Source organism: Gouania willdenowi, chromosome 20, assembly GCF_900634775.1.
Source record: "Gouania willdenowi chromosome 20, fGouWil2.1, whole genome shotgun sequence".
NCBI classification, from domain to species: Eukaryota; Metazoa; Chordata; class Actinopteri; order Blenniiformes; family Gobiesocidae; genus Gouania; species Gouania willdenowi.
In genome coordinates, this window is record NC_041063.1 from 7,426,562 (window position 1) to 7,448,693 (window position 22,132).

Sequence of the window (22,132 nt, forward strand, 5' to 3'; positions counted from 1 at the left end):
CCAACAGATTAGCTCATCAGAACGCTGAAGGAATGTTTCAAGAACCTTTAGTCTTTAGTCTTTAGACTGATTTGAACCTGATGGAGCTAACGCTAACAGCTAGCAAACACATGGATGTTTGGACCCAAAGTATCCACTGACAGTGCGAGTGTTAGAAGTGTCTTATCTATTGGATCAAAGCACATTAGAGAGAATTTTGTTGCTAATGATTTATTGCGAAAAAACGGAGATGTCAATTCTATTGCAGAATCTGACTTAATATGATGGACTTTTCACTGGAAAACGGGTGGTTGAGTTTTAGGAAGTGTACCAAAAGGCTGGAAATCTAATATCTGGCGTTAATACTCAACTCTATGAACCGTATTAAATAAGTTCAACGTGATTCCTGGAAGTTTATTAGCCTGTATTTAGGTCTGAACTGGGAAAGACAATGAAACGGAAAGAAAGTGCAAATGCGTAAACTGACATGAATAGTGACCACTACAGACCGTTAAGCCATTCATCTGGTCATCACCGTAATGAAAAACTTAACCTCTTAAGCCCAAGCCACTTTTCTCCGAAAATCACATACCCATAACAAATAAGGTTTTTGTAAGCTTTTCCATGACCTACTGTACATGGTTAATTTTTGTTCAGATTGAAGTAGGACCCTTAGTGGTTACAGATGATGTACAATTTTGGAAATATATGATACTGAGTGACAATAAATCATGTTTTAAATACAGAAATCTGTAGTCCGCCCAAAAAAAAACTAGAGATTTACATCAAATGTAAAGCCAATTGTCATTATCGAAGGCTATAAAAGCAAAAATATTGGACATCAACTACAGCAAGTTTGGTGATAATAATAAACATTAGACAAAAAATACACATTTTTATACAAAAAAGTTCAAGCCCACTTTGACACAACTGTGCCAAAGTTTTCCACAAGTGTGTAACTGTAATATGTCAGTCAGATTGATTCCAATCATTGTTAGTCTTATAACATTATAATTAACTTCAGACTCCTGCAGGCCAGGAGGAGGATTGCTTTAGCGTGAATAAAAATAGATAAACCTCCAATAAGTGTATGGGTGAAAGAGATGGCATCCTGCATTGTGTTGGAGAAACTCACTTATATCATCAGAGGTAAAGGAGAGAAATGTGTATGGAAACAATGATTAGATTTTCTTGAACAACAAGGTGTTTTAAGACGCGTTGCTGTGTTGAGCATTTTATTTGAACTGTTTGTGTATTTGTTGTATATTTTCTATTGTTTATATATTTGTCTTTGTTTGATACTGTTTAAAAAGGTTCAATAAAAATATTGTTTAAAAAAAATCTGGGTTAAGGCTATAGTAAGGCATAAAAAAATGGAGAAAAGTAGATAAAGCTTTGGTAGGACCCTGAAAAATAGTGCAAATATGATAAACACACTTAGACGGGGACAAGACTAGAGTAAAAAATGAAGAAATCTGAAAAACATCCCAAATCGGAGGTAAGGCATAAAAATGGAAAACTCAAAAACTGGGATATCGATCAAGGCTAAGTAAATGTGGTTCTTGTGTGCTTTTGTTGCAACCTTCATTCCAAACTCTGATTTTATCATTTTATCTGTTGCCAGATTATTAAAAAAAAAAAAACCCTCAGCGATCAGATTATTTTTCTGCAAAGCAACAATAAGAAACAAATGTAAAATGATAAAGTGCACATAGAACAGCACACTAGACCATGTGATCTGTCTGTTTTCCAGCTGTGCGTCTCCCAGCAGACCCTGAAGCCCTCGTGTATCTGTCAGACAGATGTGTGAACCAGATGTTCACACCAATGTGGAGGACCGTGCTACAAAAGGACCTGCTGCACACGTGAAATCCTGTTTATCTGCCACTGACAGCGCTGTGGAGATCCCGTTTGAACCGCACAATGCTTCAGCGTCGTGCACACACACACACACGCACACACAGTGTTTTCTACAAAGCTCCACCTTGGCTGCCCTTTCAAAGCTTTTAGGAAGATAGATTTGAGAAGTTCAATGTTGTTGCGTTCCACTTGAGAGACCAGAGAGCGGTTTGCAGCACTACTCTAATCACATTAACACGCACACGCGCACACACGCACTCTCTCTCTTAAACAAATGGCTTGTGTTTTATTCAGCAGCTACTACTGCTTCAAAAAAAAAACAAAAAAAAAACAAGTGAGCTACAGCCAGGCGAGGAACGCCAACGCTAAGATTCAATCTGACCAATCGTGAGATCCACTGAACTGAGGGGTAATAAAGTATTAATTCATGAATGTTAATTCACTGTCACACAATCAAGCACTAGCAAATGGCAGCCATGCTTCAATAACCATGAAATATGGTGAAAAGAGGTTAAAAATTACAATAATGGTTCACCACATGTGACATTAGGTGGAAAAATGGTAGAAAAGGTTTATAAGTGCTGAAAATGTCTTGAAAATGGAAAAAATGTGCAGAAAAGACATTGAAATGTGATGGAAAAGTGTCAGAAATGAGAGTAATGTAGCAAAAATGCATTAAAAGGAGCAAAAATATGGCAAGAAAAAGTGATGAAAACAGGTTAAAATATGGCGAGTTTGGTGTAGCTGCAGAAAAATGGTAAAAATAAGCAAAAATGGGCTCAAATTGTTCAAAAAATATTCTGACATATCTGACGCCCCCCTGCCAGTGTCTCGTGACTCCAAATGGTGTCTTGACCCCAAGGTTGAGAATGGCTGGTCGACAGGACTCCACATCCCACAATGCAATGCACCAAACTTTTCCAACATTGTCAATAAGTGTTTACAATGGTGATAAAAAAAGTCTTTCGGGGAACAATTTCAACCTTTTACTCCTCTTTTTGATCAAATAATGTATTGATCTATTGATCTATTGATATCTGAGGTCTACACTGTGTCTTAACTAATGGACTTTAGTGGTAAACGTTGCCTTTAATCTAATAACAGAAGATCAAAACATGTAATGTAATATTTCCTCCAGTCATTAGTTACAGGTTCTAATAAACACAGTCTTAAACACTCCTAAAGCTCGCAAGCTAGAGGTGAAACCATCAACATGAATCAGCACTTTAAGGGCTTCCTCTGGTGAGGCTGGAAATGCCTGAAAGTGAAGCCTTTATGAGGGGTTAAAAGCCTGCCCTGAGGTCTGCTGCTTTCACAGGCCTCTGCGGCACACTGACAGCTCCCCGGGAGGCTTAATTAGATGTGGCGGGGGGGAGCTGAGGCGGTGGGTCCTAATGCACACTAGGCATTTACGGAATGACAGGGTTTTGTTTCCGCAGCTAGAGGTTGGATGGAAACGTAACCACGCTCTTTGCTTTTCACATCTAATCACATGCAAAACACGTCTAAGAGGATGCTAATGAGAGACAATAGAATGTGAAATGGGATGCGTGGGTAACTGTGGTGAACGGGTATAATAATGAACCTCCATGTGAACCCTCTAATGAATTAATAGTTAATGAACAAACCTGAAGATGCCTCGTTATGCTGACGTTTAACAAAACGAAAATCTTTTGTTGTACAAATCGTGCTCTCTATTCTTAGGATTATTCATTCTTTTAAAAGAAACAGGGGGAAAAAAGAGGCGTTATTTTTATCTCTGCTTTTATGTTCTTCTTCGCTGCACATACCCGAGCCAATTAAGTCATCTATTCAATCTGTCATTTATAATTAAAAACACAGTCGGACCACTGGCAAACTTTCTCTGTTCGCTGGCAGGGATTTGATTTACTTCTGTAGATGAGGGAATGTAAATGTAAACCTTTAATTCTTTCTAAAGAAACAGAAAAAAGGCCCATTAAGGCTTTTTTTTTTACATTTCATCAGTGAATGCTGGGATCAGTTTTTCTCGTGTTCTATTTTTACAAATCTGTCCTAAAACCTTTGAAATGTCCTTATTAGTAGATCTATGTCTAACAAAACACATTATTATGGACCATATTCATTTAATTACCTTTTAAAAATGGGATTACTTTACAGTTTTAGAGCCTGTGTTCCTCCATCTTGAAATCAGGTGATTGATGATGTCACATGGCCCCACTGCCTGTAAATATCTCATTGTTTTCTATTGGAGTGAAACATTCAGCCTGATTTTTAGATCATTTAGTAGCTTTTCATCATTTATCAGCTTTTTAGATCATTTAGTAGCTTTTTAGATCACAAGAAAAAGTGATGAAAATAGGTTAAAATATAGCAAGTTTGGTGTAGTTGCAGAAAAAGGGTAAAAATAAGCAAAAATGGGCTCAAATTGTTCAGAAAATATTCCTAGTTTCTTGAAGTACTCTGGTGACCCCCTCCAAGTGTTTAGCAACCCCAAACGGGGTTCTGACCCCAAGGTTGAGAATGGCTCATCTACAGGACTCCAATTCCCACAATGCAATGCACAAACTGTTCCAACAATATCAATAAGAGAGTATCTTTTTTTGGAGAAAATGATCTTTGACTTATTGATCTATGAGGCCTACACTATATTTGTCTTCATCTTTTTAAGTTAACATTAGTTTCATTTGTTGGTAGAATATTCTGAAAATCAGCTGAAATAGTCTAAGTTATGTAACAACTTTTGTAGAAGCAACAAAAAAAAAAAACTTTCATTTAAAGTTTCAATCCCCGTGGATTTGTCTTCAATAAATACGTTTGACCAAGTTCTATAACTTTAGAACAAACACAGCAAAGAGTGGAAGTGCTTTGTTAATTCTCTACTGCAGTGTTTGGAGGCAGAGGATAGTAGCCTTAATCTGAGCTACCATGTAACCACCATGAAATTAAATGTAGGACCAACTTCACAGTAAAACCAATGGGGGGGGAGGGGGGGTAAATGGCACAGTAATCACATAGGGTTAGGGTACATTTTCCAGGGTTTAGTGCAGACATACAACTGGCAGCCCCAAAAAAACACAAAATGACAGAAAAATACATACAAAAAAAACAGACTAAAAGAATAAAAAATGATTCAAAACACACGAGATGATAACAAAAATAGCCAGAAATCTATAAAACAACTAAAATCCCCAAAAAAAAGCCATTAAGAAATGTTCAAGTCTTGCTATAACCACATCACTGTTTTGATGTTTTAATAAAATCATACATTTGTGTTAAAATGTAAAACTTTTTAAACATTGATTTAAGACATTTTAATGACTATTAAAGTCAGTGTAAAGCAAATTCAGACATTTTGTTCTAAACACTTTAAATAGATCATAAATGTATTCCTTAAAACATGTGCAAAGCCATTCAACCAATTATAATGTAATTGTAGAGCTGGGCTTCACAAACCGTGTTTCAAATTTGTCAATAGCCTCGTTACTTAATAGAGCCATCATTAGCATTAGCCCGACCCTGCTGCTGAAGCACACCAAACTTCTGCCCTTCCAGCGGCGCAATTCGGCCCTTAGCTGAAAACAAACCACATATTCGGACTCGGGAATAAATTGCGTCCGCTTTTTCTATGAAATTAGCACTTTTTTACACCAAAATTAATTTTTCGGCTCTAGTGGGCGCAAATCTGACTCTACCCAGGAGAGATGCACATATTCGGACTCGGGCGGAGCAGACCTCTCCACTGACACCTTGTTTGGCCTGATCCAAGTACTTTTGGATAAGGGAGAAGCACTATCGACGCTGGAGCCGCTTTCACACCGTGTGGGCGTGGTTCCAGCGTCTCTAACTGACACGCCCCCAGTGTTTCAGAGCACAGAGAAGTAATTTTTTATTTTTATGATTTTGAGACCTAATTTTATATACTTAGCAATTTTTTTCATCTTTCAAATGTGGCTCAGTGGTTAATGACACGTTTATTGTTTATTTCTGCTTTACACGGACTTTAAGGCTTTTTTTTAAGACTGTTTAAGGATCCGTGGGAACCCTGATGTAACTACCATGTAACTACCATGCAATGAGTCCTACCTTCCCAAAGTCCCTGACATCAAACAGGTCGAAGGCCTCGAACAGTTCGCTCTTCTTCAACCCAAAAGTGTCGCTGCACGCTGCCAAGAAGGTCCTGATGTTCTTCAGGCAGAGAAACTGTTAAGGAAATCAAAAACATGATATAATACAGTTATTCCCTCATGATTCTACTCTTTGTGTACCTGTGTGTGTGTTTCTGCTCTAATGAGGACACGAGAGGAGCATAAGCTTTAAAGCAAAAAAATGAATCAGCGTTTATTAACATCACGAGAGCATCTTCTTTCATTAATACTATGAATCTGAGGCTAAAATGTGACAGCACAAAGGTGGAAAATGGTAAAAAAGAAGATTTAATTCACTATAACGTATATACGGAGGTGTAGCTGGCATTGGCAGCAGGAATGTAAGACTACAATGGTTGGATGTACTGTAAATCTAAAAGCCTTATTTTAGCTAACAGGATTATTAATGGCAAAGATTCCATCTCTGTCTAAATACTGCTAGTGGGAGGGGCTTATTTCAGTTCAAACATTCAGTTAAAGGTTATAAGGAGACAGTGACGTAATATCTGCACGGTTATGTGTTATAAAAAATGTACACCAAGGTCTGAGTTTACCATAAAATACAAAGCCTTTTTATTAACATTTACAGGAAAATCCATATACACACAACTGATATGCAGAACCTCTAACTTTTTGTTATTTAAAATTCAAATATGACAAACTGATGTCTCACGTTACTCCTGTGCAATATGGACACATTTTTATATCCTGATAACGATAAACTGTCTATATATCCAGATTAGGGCTGAACGATTTTGGAAAATTAATTGTGATTTTTCCTCAATATTGCGATTGAGATTTAATATGCGATTATTTTTCATGGTCCTCTTGTCATGTATTTTTCAAGCAGTGAATCAATCTGTTTCATAATAAACAATTTTAGATTTATTAAAATTTTTAATGAAAGCACAGATTACAACAATAAAGCAAACAAATCTGTGGCTTTACCTCTTCAACATATCTAACATGAAACATGTAAACATGTGGACTGCACTTCTTAAACACTCTGAACTTATCAGGACAGTACAAGAAAAAAAAAGAAAAAAATTTGCAGCCAAGAAAATCGCGATAATATCGCAAATGCAATTAATCGTTCAGCCTTGATCACATTAGAGTATTTATTTTAAATTACATGAAATTAATGGGAATTTTCTGTTATCTTTCTCCCATTTATGTATAGAACCCATATTTGATATATACAACACAATGAAAAGTTTAAACGACATGTTTCCAAGTAATAATCTTTATAACGTGGACCAAGTACAGTGGTGATAAAGTGCAGAGGATCTCTGCGAAACGTGTGCTCTACTCTAAAACCGGATTCACGCTGCTGATGCGTAGCTTAGATTTTTACGCTCCATGCTCCATCTCGACCTCTGCTTAGAAGAGGCTTTAGTGCTCAGATGGATTGGAACATGGCTCGTATCGTGACATACGCGCGATTACCACAGTGTTTCGTCTCGTCAACGCATTCTGTTTTGATGAGAAAAGTGTTTTTGGTGCATCACTAAAAATAAGGATATAATCAGAAGAGGGTTGTGTCGTACAGTTGACGTTTATCGTTATGTCGTACAGCACTAACTCACATGCAGATTTTGTTTTGGGACAATATCATGCGTTTACATGCTATTTTTCCACCAGAGAACAGGTGATTAATCTCTTGAAAATTGATAAATATGGCAAATTTCATTCACACAGAATTTTGTACAAAACTAAATTGAAGGAAATGTAAATATCTCTATGACTCAGACTAAACCCTGACATGTTTAGGACCATATCACATGTTTCCATGGTATTTTATCTGTAAAACAGGTAGCTGAGGGTCTATAACAAGTGGAGCAAACATGTTAAATTTCAACGTGATCTCGAAACGTCGCAGCTTCTGTAAATCATCTGAAGCATATATATATTAAATGACAGTAGTAAACTCTATTAACCCTATTTATCAATTTTGGTATGATTTCAGGAAGTTAAATTGCAGTAAAGTATCTAAACAGGGTATGTAGAAAGTCCTTTATTTTACTGTCTATATGTGTTTATGTTCAGCAGTCCTTTGACGATGTTAAATGAGGATAAATATAAATATTTATAAGTTCTGTCTGACTCTGTTTCATGAGGTGGTGAATAATAGGTTTATTCTTTACAAAACATGTCGACCCAAAGAGCAAGACAATGGATGGAAATCTGTTTTTCTGCATTCTTCTCACGTCCATTTATTTAATGTTTAGCTCCTTTAGTTCTAGCAGCACTAAAATGGTTTCCTCGTCCGTCCAAAAGTGTGTCTTGTGTTTTTCTCTCCTTATTCTCCTTTTCAAGATGTTCACTGAGAACTCCAGAGCTTTAGCTTCATCTGCACATTCCATATTAAACTAATGATCTGGAAACTATTCATACTAATTATGTCTGCACCACTGATTCTCTTCTCAGGGACATTAATCAATCAGAAGCAAATAAAACTGGTATTACTAATAGGAGTGTCACGATATCTTGATACGGCGATATATCGCGATATTTTTCTGCACGATGGATTATCGATATGCTCCCGTTAAGTATCGTTTTTTTTTTTTGGAATTTTTTTAAATTTTTTTTTTTTTTTTTAATTTATTCATTTTTAAACTTTTCTGCTTTTTCACTGAAATGTGCAGATATGTCTTCACAGACGTTTTATCACTGTTTGTTGAAGGAACCAATATATTGTTTACTGGAATATTGCACTATAATGGTGTCAGTGGTAAGAAAGACCCTATTTTTTGTTTACAGAAAGCACTATTTGAGATACTTATTCATTTACATTAGTATGTTGACTCTTATTTACAGAAATGTTGCACTAAAATCACTTTTCATAGGACACTGTCAATTTATTGTATTTCAGAGACAATAAATAATTTTTTTTTTTATTTTTTCACTTAATCTTTTTTTTCTTGTTATGTCATAGATTATCGTAGATTGATTTCTGACCAATATATTGATAATCGAAGTATCGTCATATCACGAGATAATCGTTATAGTAAGCTTTGTATCGCGTATCGTATCGTGAGGTAGCCAGAGGTTCCAACCCCTAATTACTAATGTGTAAAGTCAATGCTAAGCAAGTAAAAAAAAAATTTGGATTTACACTAAGAATAGAATATAAATATGTGACAATATGAACTGTGTCATTCACTTCATTTGAAGATGCACCAAAATTAGAATAATGATTAAAAATATCTTTAGGGAAGTTACGTTTTAGTCACAACTTTCCACCACAGAGACGTCATCAGCTTCTAAATTCAGCTTTTTCAACAAGTTCAGGTTTTGTTTATCAAGAAATGTTACTGAAAAGAAAAGTGAAAATGACTCAAAAACACCAAATATAATAGAAAAATGCACAAAACAACAGCAAAAATACATAAAAATACATCACATTATTCCAAAACCACAATATGATGAAAAAAATACACAAAATTCTACAAAACCACACAAAATGATGATAAAGGTACACAGAATTACACCAAAAACACACAAATTACTACAAAAACAACACCAAAGACACATAAAATGACAATTTTCGACAAAATGAATCCAAAAGCAAAAAAATGATGACCAAAAACACTCTAAATGACTCCAAAAACACAAATTGACAACAAAAATACACAAAATGACAGAAAAATATGAAAAAGAATAGCAGAAATGCACAAAATTAGTCCAAAAACTACACAAAATAACAAATAATACACAAAACTACTCCAAAAAGACAATATAACAATAAAAATGCACAAAATTACTCATAAAACAAAACAGATTCTCACAACATAAGACAAAAACTCTTTGAAGTTAAAGCTCTGATTGGTTGTTATTCTAATGGTGACATGAATGTGATCATGTGACCCTCAGATCAGATACTATCATGTTTGTGGCCACGCCCCCTGTGATAAAAGTTGTCCATCTCCGTCTGCAAAAGTCAAACTGCAACGACTAGTACATGTTATCATATATGTTTTTGTCTTTTGACTTCTCAGTATTGTCCACTCTTTATTCTATACTATAAAGCAGAGATAGGCAACTGGTGGCCCGGGGGCCAGATTCGGCCCTCGGTTAAATTTTATACGGCCCCCAAAGTAAATGGACAAAATGACAGAAAAATACACAAATCAATAATGCATTAAAAAACACAAAGAATTAAAATATTACAGGAAAAAACAAGAGAAAAACACAAACTACTACAAAAATGAACAAAACGACAACAGTAATACACAAAATTACTTGAAAAAATATCCAAAATTATAGACAATGACAACAAAAGTACACCAAAAGACTAGAAAAACAGAAAAAATGACTTTGCAAACCCACAGTATTCACAAACAAGCAAAACTACAACAGAAATACACAAAAATTACTCCAAAAACCGCTAAATGACAGCACAAATACACAATATGACTGAAAAAAAATGCCTCACAACGAGTACGACAACAACAAACATACACGGAATGAGATAAAAAAACACACAAAATTAGTAGAAAAACTCTTTGTTCTTTCCTGTATTCATTCTCAGATTGCTCATTATTCTAAATGCTGAGTCAAGAATGTTGATCATGTGACCTTCCTATCAAACAAACACATTTTTGTGGCCCCGCTGTGATAAAAGTTGCCTACCTCTGCTATAAAGCAATATTCTATATTGTTGTGCTTTGTCATTGTCGACTTGTTTCTCACAGAGTCACATGATCACAGGAAGTGAGTTTGAGCAGCCATTTCCTGTTTGATAGCGAGAGTAGTTGGTGTCCAATGATAGTATAACCTCCTGTGTGGAGCTGCTCATGTAGCAGGGTGTAAATATTCACTGGTACGGTCATTCACAAAGAAGAAGTTTGATATGTAGAGGATTTGATGCTCTTTCTAATCAGATTCATCTGGATTCATCCACATTTTCATCATCTCTTCATTGGAAATAAATCAAACTGTAAACATGAGAGACAACACCCTCCACCAGTGAGTTGTAGACAGGAGTAAATCAAGTGAATGATAGTTCATATTTACACTCGTACACATTGCTTCCTCTTATCCTACAAGCACATCTCGTCTTTACAGAGTCTCTACAGAGTCCCAGTGGAGCTGGAATATTATCTGAGGGAAGCAGCTTCAAAGAGCACACACACACACACACACACACACACTAGAGCCACCAAAGACGCGACACGAGAAAGTGATTATTACATCATATTATTATTGAGCAGTGGAGCCAAACGTGTGTCAAAGCTTTACTGCAATAGAGAATAACTGATGCTGTGAGCTAGGCTAGGCTAAGTTAAGCTGGGATTTTTTTTTTTTTTGGCTCATAAAAGTCGTTACAACAATCTTAGAAAGTTAACTCGTGTAAATATTAACGCTGATTTGCTGATAAGCAAATGGTTGCTAGCAACATAAAGCTAATTGAAGTTTCATATTTTATGCACATGTGGTTAAGATTAGTTTAACTTTGTATTCATGAAAAGCTAAGCTAGCCAGGTAAAGCACACTTTAGACAGAAAGTGTTTCATGCTTTACAATACACCAGACATAGGCAACTGGTGGCTCAGGGGCTACATGAGGGCAACTCGGTCTAATTCTCTGTGACCCTCAACGTAAGTGTAGAAAAAATACAAAAAATGACTAAATATTTACACAAAAACAAACAAACGACAACAAAAACACAAAGAAATTCAAGGAAAGTATATAAAAAACACAACAAACACATGAAACAACACAAAGTCAGAGAAAATTTACTAAATGACAGCAAAAACAACAACTAAAATACACAAAGTGAGAGAAATATTAACCAAATGACACAAAAGGAAGAAAAATTTGCAAAATAAAGCCACAAAAATGCAAAACAACAAAAATTAGAGAACAATATTGAAAATAACACCAAACACACAAAATCAAAGAAAAATATACTAAATGGTACCACAACACACAATCAAAAAAAAAAAAAGTAAATTAATAACAAAAACACAAAATGAGAGAAATATGCAAAATAACACCACAAGCGCACAAAACTACAACAAAAAACACAAAGTGAGAAACAAATATACTGAATAACACCAAGTACACACAAAACAATAGTATAAACAAAAAAATGAGAGAAAAACTATTCAAAATAAACCCAGAAACATACTCGAAATCACAAAAACAGAGAAATTAACTAAATGACACTAAAAACACACAAAACAACAAAACTTCACAAAAATGAAAGGAAAATATACCAAATGATACCACAACACAAAATCAAAAACAAAATAATGTAAAATGGAAACAAAAACACAATGAAATTAGAGAAACAGTATCCTAAAAGTAACAAAAACACACAAAATGAAAGAAATGTCATATAATTCACAACAAAAACTAAGAATATAAAAGAAAAATCTGCAAAAAAAAAAAAACACCATAAAACACACAAAACAAAGTGATTATTGAAATGTTACCAATTTGAATTATTTCAACATCTGCCCTACATACAAAACTGTTCCTATTATGTGCAATGTTATCTTATGTTTCATACAAAACCTTCACTTATCACTTATTTATTTATATGCATCTTTACAGTTCGCGTGTGCCAATATTGTTTATTATGTATTCATTTTATTTTATTTATTATTTTATTGTTTATTATTGTTATGTTACAATTCATTTTAACTCCTACTCACATGTTGTACTTTATTGTTTTTTTTTGTATATTGTTCAAATGTTTTCCTAATTCTGTATAGGTAAATAGTATATTTTGCTTTCACAAGTGAATTTCCTCATTGCGGTATAGATAAAGTGTAATTAATGTAATTTAACTAAAGGAAGTATCTTCTGTTCGATGTGAGGATGAAAACACAAAGCTGTAGCTCCAGCAGAGCCTCATTTCTGAGAGCAACCATGTGGATGAAGCCTGTGAGCCATGATGTTTTACTGCTGTTTTACTGTCAGCTCGTGCTTCGGATCCTCAATAAGGATCCAGTTACTGCTCCTTTCTATTTCTACAGCTCCATAGCAACAAGCTGGAGCCCATTTACTGTCCCTGTGTGCATGCTGGTGCTCTAATGAAATCCTCCTCTGGTTTTCTCATACATGCACACATTAAGAAAGTGTGTGGCAGCCTCTCGGCTTTATTGTGCATCTATTAATGGAGATAAAATAAATATAAATGTGTCCATCAGAGGGAGAAGATGCCTGTGAGCCATGCATTGATTTTATGAGATTCAAGATGCAATCTAATCTCACTGTGTGTAGGGGGAAATGTAAAGATAAGATACCACACTGGTTACTGTGTAGATATAATGTATTCACTTTAAATAGGATCATCAGTGCAGCTCCTTCATCAAAACATGTCATAATAATCAGTGAGCACTGCAGCGTACAATAACGGAAACACAACGTGTCCATGTCACACTGTTGTTTACCCAGTAACAAGGAAACAGGAAGTAGAAGGTAAGCGTTGGTCAGACATGGGCCACTGGCACTGCACACAATAACTGCAAGATACATGAAAGGTCAACAAAAAATATACAAGACTGACTCCAAAAACACACAAAATGACAGAAAAACACACAAAAATGGCAGAAAAATACACAATAGCTCAAGAGAAATATACAAGAAAGACTCCAAAAGTGCACAAAGTAACAAAAAAATACACAAAATGACAGAAAAACACACAAAAGGTGAACAGAAATATACAATAATAACTCCAAAAATGGACAAAAAGACAAAAAAAAAACACACAAAAATGACAACAAAAGCACATAAAATGAAGGAAAAATACACAAAAGCACAAAAAAAACACACGCAAATGCAAACAGATGAGTCAAAATGACACATTCACAAAAGCTCAACAAGAATATACAAAAATGTCTCCAAAAGCACACAAAATAACAGAAAAATACGTAAAAGGACAACAAAAAATGCACAGAAATGACTAAAAATGACAGAAAAATATACATGAAAGTCAATGAAAATATACAAGAATAACTCTAAGAATACACAAAAGGACAAAAACACACACAAATTGCTCAAAATGACAAATTCACAAAAGGTAAAAAAAAAAAAAAAACAAAAGTAGAAGAATGACTCCAAAAACACATGAAATAACAGAAAAAAATGCACAAAATGACAAAAAAAAAAACCCCAGACAAATACACAAAAATTACTCAAAATTACAGAAAAATACACAAAAGGTCAACAAGAATGATTCCAGAAGCACACAAAAGGAGAGAAAAATGCGAAAAATGACAACAACAAAAAAAAACACACACAAATACACATAAATTACTAAAAAATGATAGAAAAATATACAAAAGGTCAACAAGAATATACAAGAATGACTCCAGAAGCACACAAAATAACAGAAAAAAAAGACACAAAGGGACGACACAAATACACAGAATGAGCCCAAAAACACAAAATGACAAAGAAAATGATTAAAAACTCAATAAACAACAACAAAACGACACAAAATGACCTCAAAGACCAAACTCTTTGTGGTTTCCTGTGTTAATGCTCTGATTGGTCAGTATTTTAATGCTAAGATGAATGTTGATAATGAGATCAGATATGATCACATGTTTTGTGGCTCCGCCCCTTGTAATTAAAGTTGTATATCTCTAGTGTAGTGTAGTGATGATCGACAGCTCAGTCACTCACAGACATTCCCACTGTCACTTATTTTACTGGAATAAAGTCAACATGTTTGGAGAAAACCACGTAATAAGAGATTTACAGGGTTCATGTTCAGAATTGTTAAACTATTTAAAAAAATAAAAATAAAAAACAGCTGATGGTGCAACACGAGAAAAAGAAAAACAGACTGACAGAGTTTTTCCACATGTTCACGGCTGTAAATATTCCCCCTGATAGTTAACATCACATTTATATCTGCTCACATTTCCACTGGCTCACCGTTCTATGTTTTAATAGTCTGGATTTTTCTTCTGTTTAGGATTAAAACAACTCAACATTAATATTAATAATGTTTTATTTAGCGAGCTAATGGTTAAAATCAGGACAATAACAGAAAGAACTAACGTTACTAACCTATTTTAGCTTCTTTTAACTAATAGTTCTTTGTTCAGCTTCCATCACAGCGTTCTCATTAAAATGTAAAATGTAACAGAAGTCTTATGAATACTAATTTGTTCATTATTGAAGATTCATTTTTTTTCTGCTTTTATGGGAAAAAAAGCAACTGTAACACAGGAAACTACAAAGGTTGTGTGTTTTTGTTGTCTCCTTTTCAGTTTTCTATTTTTTGGTTCTATTTCTTGTGTGATTTTGGGAGTCATTTTGTGTATTATCTAATAGTTTTGTGTGTTATTTGAAATCAATTCAGTAGAGTTTTTTTTTGCCATTTTGTCTGTTTTTCGAGTCATTTTGTGTATTTTTGTTGTCAGTGTGTGTATTTTTTGTGAATTTTTATCTCATTTTATGTTTTGTTTTTTTCTTACATTTTCTGTGTTTCTGGAGTAATTTTGTGTATTTTTGTTGTTTTGTGTCTTTCTTTTAAGTTATTTCGTGAATTTCTGTTGTTAGTACGTGTATCATTCTCACATTTTCTGTGTTTTTGGAGTTATCTTATGTCTTTTTGGAGTCATTTTGTGAATCGCTGTGATTGCGTGTATCTTTCTCTCATTTTGTCTATTTTTCTTACATTTTATGTATGTTTGTTTCCATTTTGTACATTATGGAGTAGTGTGTGTATAAAGGATGTGTGTATAAAGCTTGTAGCAGTATGTGTGACTGTAACTTGGCTGTTGTCGTACGCTTTCTTACGTATACAGGTTGACTGTGATAGTTTAACCTTGATCTGAAAAAGCAAGAAAACAAATGGAATGGACTTTTTTTTTATTCTTACAGACGAATTTTTGAATATAATAAAAACACAAGCTGAAGTGAGAAAAATGTAAAAGGACAAATGACACAATGAGCTGCTGTGTCTCCTCCCACAGCACCAGAGTGTGTGGCCAAGGCTATTTTCCATTAAAGTCTGGTTTTAACCCCATGACCTCCTCCATCCCCCCACCTGATAAAGGAATTAAATTAGATGTGTGTCAACCACACTCATGTACTTTCTACTGTGTGTAACTGCTTGAAAATAAAAAAGAAGTACATATTGAATGGCTATGTTTACATGAGAGCTTTAATTCAGAATATAAATTAAAGCATCTTCCAAAGAAGACCTTTAAACACCTCATTCTGAATGAAAATGGCCATTCTGAATCAAACTTAAATCTGAAATAAGTGGCTGGTTTATTCTGATTGACATTTTTTATTTAAGTTATTAAGAGCCTTAAAAGGTATGAATATAATGACAAGAGTGGATGAACATGAGGACATTCACACGGAGATATTACACACACACACGTACATATACATATTACACACACACATACATATTACACACACACACGGACATACTACAGACACACACATACATATTACACACACAGAGACATATTACAGACACACACTGACATATTACAGACACACACTGACATATTACACACAGACGGACATATTACACACACAAACATACATATTACACACACACACTGACATATTACACACACACACGGACATATTACACACACACACACACACGGACATATTACACACACACAGACATATTACACACACACAGACATATTACACACACACACAGACATATTACATACACACACAGACATATTACACACACACACAGACATATTACATACACACACAGACATATTACATGCACACACAATGCACAAATGATTAATAAACACAGATGCTAGCTACAATGGTCCATATCTCAAAAAGTATTTATAAGATCAAACTAAAATTTTACAGTGTAACTATTGAATAATTCAGGAACAATTGGAAAAAAAATCTGAATTTTTGGAGACCAAAGTGCGTGGGATGACCTGAACATTTGTTGAAGTGACATGGAATGACCCTATTACTATTTCCATGTAAATACAAAACAGAAAACCTTAATTCTGAATAATTAATTCCTAATTAAAAAAATCATGTAACCGTGGCCAATGTGGAATAAAGGCTGTGAATGTTCTTATCCTGAAGCAACGTTTGTCCTACAAAGAACTTAAAATGTTGTCGCAAACATCAACATTTGCTCCAGGCCAACGTCGACCTTGAGAAGAGTCAGACTCTACAGGTGAGATCTAGAGGTACTGTATGAGTTTGACCTTGTTATGTGTTGCTATTCATGGCGTGGCGCACACTGAGGCCCAGCTGTTCATCATGCACTGCAGGTATTCTCCTCCTCTTCCTCCTCTGTCTCCATTACACTAATCAGGACTACTCCATCGCCAACACATACACACACATCATCCATCACTTCCTCCCTCACACACACACACACACACACTCCCTTGTTTCACAGATAACATCTCTAAACTACCAAACTTCAAGATGGATTTACCGCTCAGTAAGTGTGTGTGTGTGTGTCCCTCTCATACACAACTAGTGCACACACACACACACACACACACTGTTCTATTTTAACACACTTTACTTTCTGTGAATGATTGGGTGTATTATAGGCAGAAGAACACACCACTATCTATCTACCACCGCCTCAGGATTACAAACAATACAGTCAACCTGACAGTGAGAGGCTGCACACACACACACACACACACACAGACACACACACAGACAACTCTGGCGGCCATGACCATCATTCATCATCCTGTGTTCTGTGGATTGTGTCTGAAAAGCAACAAGAAATGTCAACTATGAGCTAACATAGAAGAAGAAGAAAGTAAATCTCAGATTTTCCATTTTAAAAAGTTTCAGGGTTTCCATATTATACTACACTTTTACATTTCATCATTTGAAATATTTAGTGTTAATTGGGTCGACAACTACTGTTGTTAATTTTACATTAATACATTTCTTATACTTTCTAATAAATGATTTACAAAAAAAAGGAACGCGATGCTGAAACAACGTGAGACTATGACACGACTACAGTAACGTTAGCCACATGCTAACCCTCAGCCACTCAATTAACAGGAAAAATACCATTGAAATGCGTGATATGATCCCAAAACTTTATTTATGAAACCTTTAATTACCGACAACCAGAGAATCACTCTCACAATATACAGCATATATAAGAGATATGAAATATACAAAAATGACTTCAAAAACCTACTAAAATACACAAAAGGACAACTAAAATAATCAATATTACTTCAAAGACGTGTGAAACTTAAGAAACATGAAAATTCTAATCTGGAGAGATTAAAATTTTCAAGTTTCTTAAGTATGCAAAATGTGCACACTAGTCATACTCAACCATCCCATGATGCATTGGGGGCTGAACGTAAAATGGTCCTGGGACCGGCTTCAAGCTAAAAATCAAACATCCCCTTTTCAAAATTAAAGCATCTCTTCTTGTCTTCCTTTAGTTTTGTTTTTTTTAACTCTTTCATAAATAGGGCTCTTATTTTGAAGTGGACAGGAAGTTAACAGGAAGAACATGTGTGAATGAAATGTGTCTACGTGAGTTTTATGGATCAAATGAGCACATGTTGATATTCTACTTGGTCACTTTCTCACTTCAAATGTTTTCAGAACTTTCAAAGTAAAGGTGGAGAATCAACAGAGATATTTAGCCTCAGTGTGACTCAGGTTTTTAACGCTGTAGGTTCCAAATGCATCTTAAGAAACTTGGAAGTATACTTCAGTGGGAATTCTAATCATACTAATGGTATATAGTAGACAGTATTTACTCATTTAGTTTGCAGTTTAAAGTATGTTACTGGGACATTTACAACACAGCCTTAGTCACACGTTTTATAGTAAAAAGAAAAAAAGAAAAAATTGCTTCTAAATGTGTGATATTGTCGCAAAAACATGTATGTGAGAAATTTCCATTTCATGTTTTTAATTAAAAAGAAGATTTAAAAAAAGGGTTAGATTGCTTTTTCCGTTTCAGAAAGTGAATTCCATTTTTTATGTCTGTTTTCCACAATCGTGGAAAATTGGAAGCCCAAGAAAATCCCATATCACATGGTAATGTACATTTTGAAGAAGAGCTGAATTAGAAAAGCTAAAAATGATGATGATGGTTTTGATGTGAAGACAATAGAAAGTATTGGCTTTCCTAAAGGTGCAGTCTGCAACTCTTATAAAAGTGACTTTTTGTCATATTTACTAAAGCTGTCACTATGTAAGGACAGCTTTACATCAAACTAGTAGTTTGTGTAAAAAAAACAGGCTCATTGAGTCCCGCCCCCTGCTGCTCCTGCAGCCTTTGGCAGATTGCCAGAATGCACCGCGACCGAGCAAAAAGAACCAATCAGAGCCAGGATTGTGTTTGATGGACTGTCTGACAGCTGTTGCTCACAGGCCCCGCCCCTTTCCCGGACCTAGAGCGCCGTCTTTTTTACAGTGTATGGTCTGGAGGAGTAGAAGATGGAATTAGCGACTTTTTCTGCTTGAAAGGTAAATACTGCTGCTTGATTTACATTACGTTTGATTTGTAATTGTTACACTAGAACTCTGTAGTGCATGTGTTGTTCATGTGTGCGCAGCAGCCTCTGTGTGGCTGCTGTAAGTGACACTGAGTTGTTGCTGTTGCTGCTGAGGTGTGTGCACATTGAGAGAGAGAGAAGCGCTGCAGTAATATGCTTTTAACAGTGCATGTTATAATACTGTGATGTTGCTGTCTGACTAACGTTAGCTTGTTAGCTCCTCTCAGGGAGGAACTTTGGAAAGTTTGGAGGCAGGACAAGAGAGCAGTGGGGAGGGAGGGGGAGAGAGGGATCCCGAAGTCGCGGACTGCACCTTTAAAGCACTCAGCATAGACTATAACTAATGTAGAGACATCAGTAAAATGTAATAATGTAATAAACAGTGATTGTAAGTCGACTCTCCAGCTCTGAATGGATGATAATAAGATCACAGTTACAGTACATATTTATAGAATATAGAGCCATGGATGGAGGAGCCTTCTGCTGCTGAACAGGGGTTAAGGCTCGTTACCGTGGTGACAGAATGAAAGGTCACCTTACACACACACACACACACACCATGGAGGTGTACCATAATAATCACGTGAATATCCCCATAAATTAAGGTGGACGTGAGCGTGCACGTGATTGTAAAGACACGTCAGAGGAAAACCATGTGGCTGCTCAGGCCTGAGAATAAAGGCTGCATGGATGCACTAACTAACAGGAGGCTATCAAATTAGCATGCTAATGTAGTCACTGCAAGGTGTGCATCATGCACTATGTATGATGTGCTGAGTGCGTGACATGAGCATTAAAACCCTGAAACCAATGCATTTAATTTTATTAGCTCAATAGTGCTTATAAAGCAGTGGTTCTGAACCTTTTCAGACAGTGACCTCCAAAATAAAGGTCCCAGAGACCCCCATTGTACATGTATCAGACATTTATTTATTTATTCATCTGAATAATATCCACTGTTATCCAGGATATTTTTTTTTTGGGCCATAGTACATAGTCATCCTAAAGATGGAAATCCTTGTTTTAATCTGAAATAAAATTGGTTAAAAGTCACCAAAAACTGGTGGAAAAAGTGGTGACAAGGTGTCAATATTGCCTTAAAAATGGCAGAAATTGCTTAATGTAATTTAAAAAGTAGAAACAATTAGTTTAAACTGGCAAATAATGGGCATGACATTGTGAATGTGGTTAAACTGGCAAAAAGTAAGCAAAAAATATGGTAAAAAGACAATAATGAGTCAACATATGTGACAGGTGGAAAAGTGGTGGAAAGGGTTTATAAGTGCTGAAAATGACAGAAAAGGTATTGGAATTCGAATAAGTGTCAGAAATGGGAGTAATGTAGTAAAAATGCATTAAAAGAAGCCAAAAAATGGCAGGAAAAAGTGATGAAAAAAGGTTAAAATATGGAAAGTTTAGTGTAGCTGCAGAAAAAAGGGTAAAAATAAGCAAAAGTTTCTTGAAGGTATCTGGAGACCCAACACGGTGCAGAATGAAAAAAACAAGATAAAAGAAATTAAATGTTAACATTCATTAACTCACTGATGTATTTATTTCCTCCTTATGTTTTTCTTAAAGTGCTGAAATTTTTCACTTTCAGTTTAAATTCACAGACGAGAAGCAAAGAACCAAATAACCTCACCTCATTATTGTTACAGTCTCAACCAAACTGATGCATTCTGGGTAATTAGATGGTGTTCCTGGCTCACTGTAAGTGACCAACATAACATGTTTTACAACTTCTCTATGAATCCATCCTCTAAATTAGAGGATGGTTAGTTTGATGATAAAAATAAGTCTAGGTCCGACAATTAAAGTATACTTAACAAATTGTTTTCATATCAAGTGTGTATTGCTTAATAAAGCAGAAAAATCCTAGCTTTTCAGCACTTTTCCTTTTCACTCCGTTACCATCAACCGTATCCATGGAAACCCCAGGAGAATTTTTTGATGTGAATGTTTAAAAAGCCAATGAAGGAAATTAGGTATTAGAACAGGAACCATTGAGTTGTAGCTCAGTGTGTGATGGCTGTGACCAACGTTCATGTTGTCCACTCTACTCCGTTACCACTAAAACACCTTCATCATTCAAGCCCACGTTAAGAAAATTAGCTGCTAATGCTGCTCGTACAGCACAGCTAACATGGGACATTAAGCTAGCTACTGCTACCTTTACATTACAGGATTTTCAACATCCCAACTGTGACCCTAATTAAAATTTCATCCATATACTGTATATAAATCTATTCTGTTAGTGTAAAATGAAACTCACAGAATTTGGATGAAAATGTGAATGTTAAATTAACAAATAGTGGAAAATCGCATATTTTATAGGATTTTTCTTACTGTATCAGACTGTGATTTTATTCATAGAAGAAGACATGAGGACTAAACTATGTGTGTGGCAATTCCAGTTCAGAACTATGAAATCTGTATTGAATGCTGTAAACAAGTTCTTCCACAGAACTCACTCACACTTGCTGTCTCTTATGAGTGATGAAGCCAAAAGTGATGAAACATGGTAATATTGGCTGGAAATAAAAGTGTCTGAGTAGCATTTTGACCCAGAATCATCATTGTAATGGTAAAAACTAGCTTCAAATTCAATTATTGGCATTCTTGGTTATTTCTAAAGAAGCAAACGCTACAAAGGAAAGCAAAGCAAGTTCAAGGTATTAATCTCTCTGA

The 22,132-nt window shown here is 35.2% G+C and overlaps 1 protein-coding gene across 2 annotated transcripts in view; it reads right to left on the minus strand.

Moving 5' to 3' along the window:
- The window catches only part of vav3 (vav guanine nucleotide exchange factor 3), a 159,000-nt gene that overhangs the window by 120,967 nt on the left and 15,901 nt on the right, over positions 1–22,132 (minus strand). For both annotated transcript variants that reach the window (XM_028434415.1, XM_028434414.1), the window contains exon 2: positions 5,905–6,021. In XM_028434415.1, the coding sequence (XP_028290216.1) occupies positions 5,905–6,021 (117 nt within the window). The remainder of the gene's footprint in view (positions 1–5,904; positions 6,022–22,132) is intronic.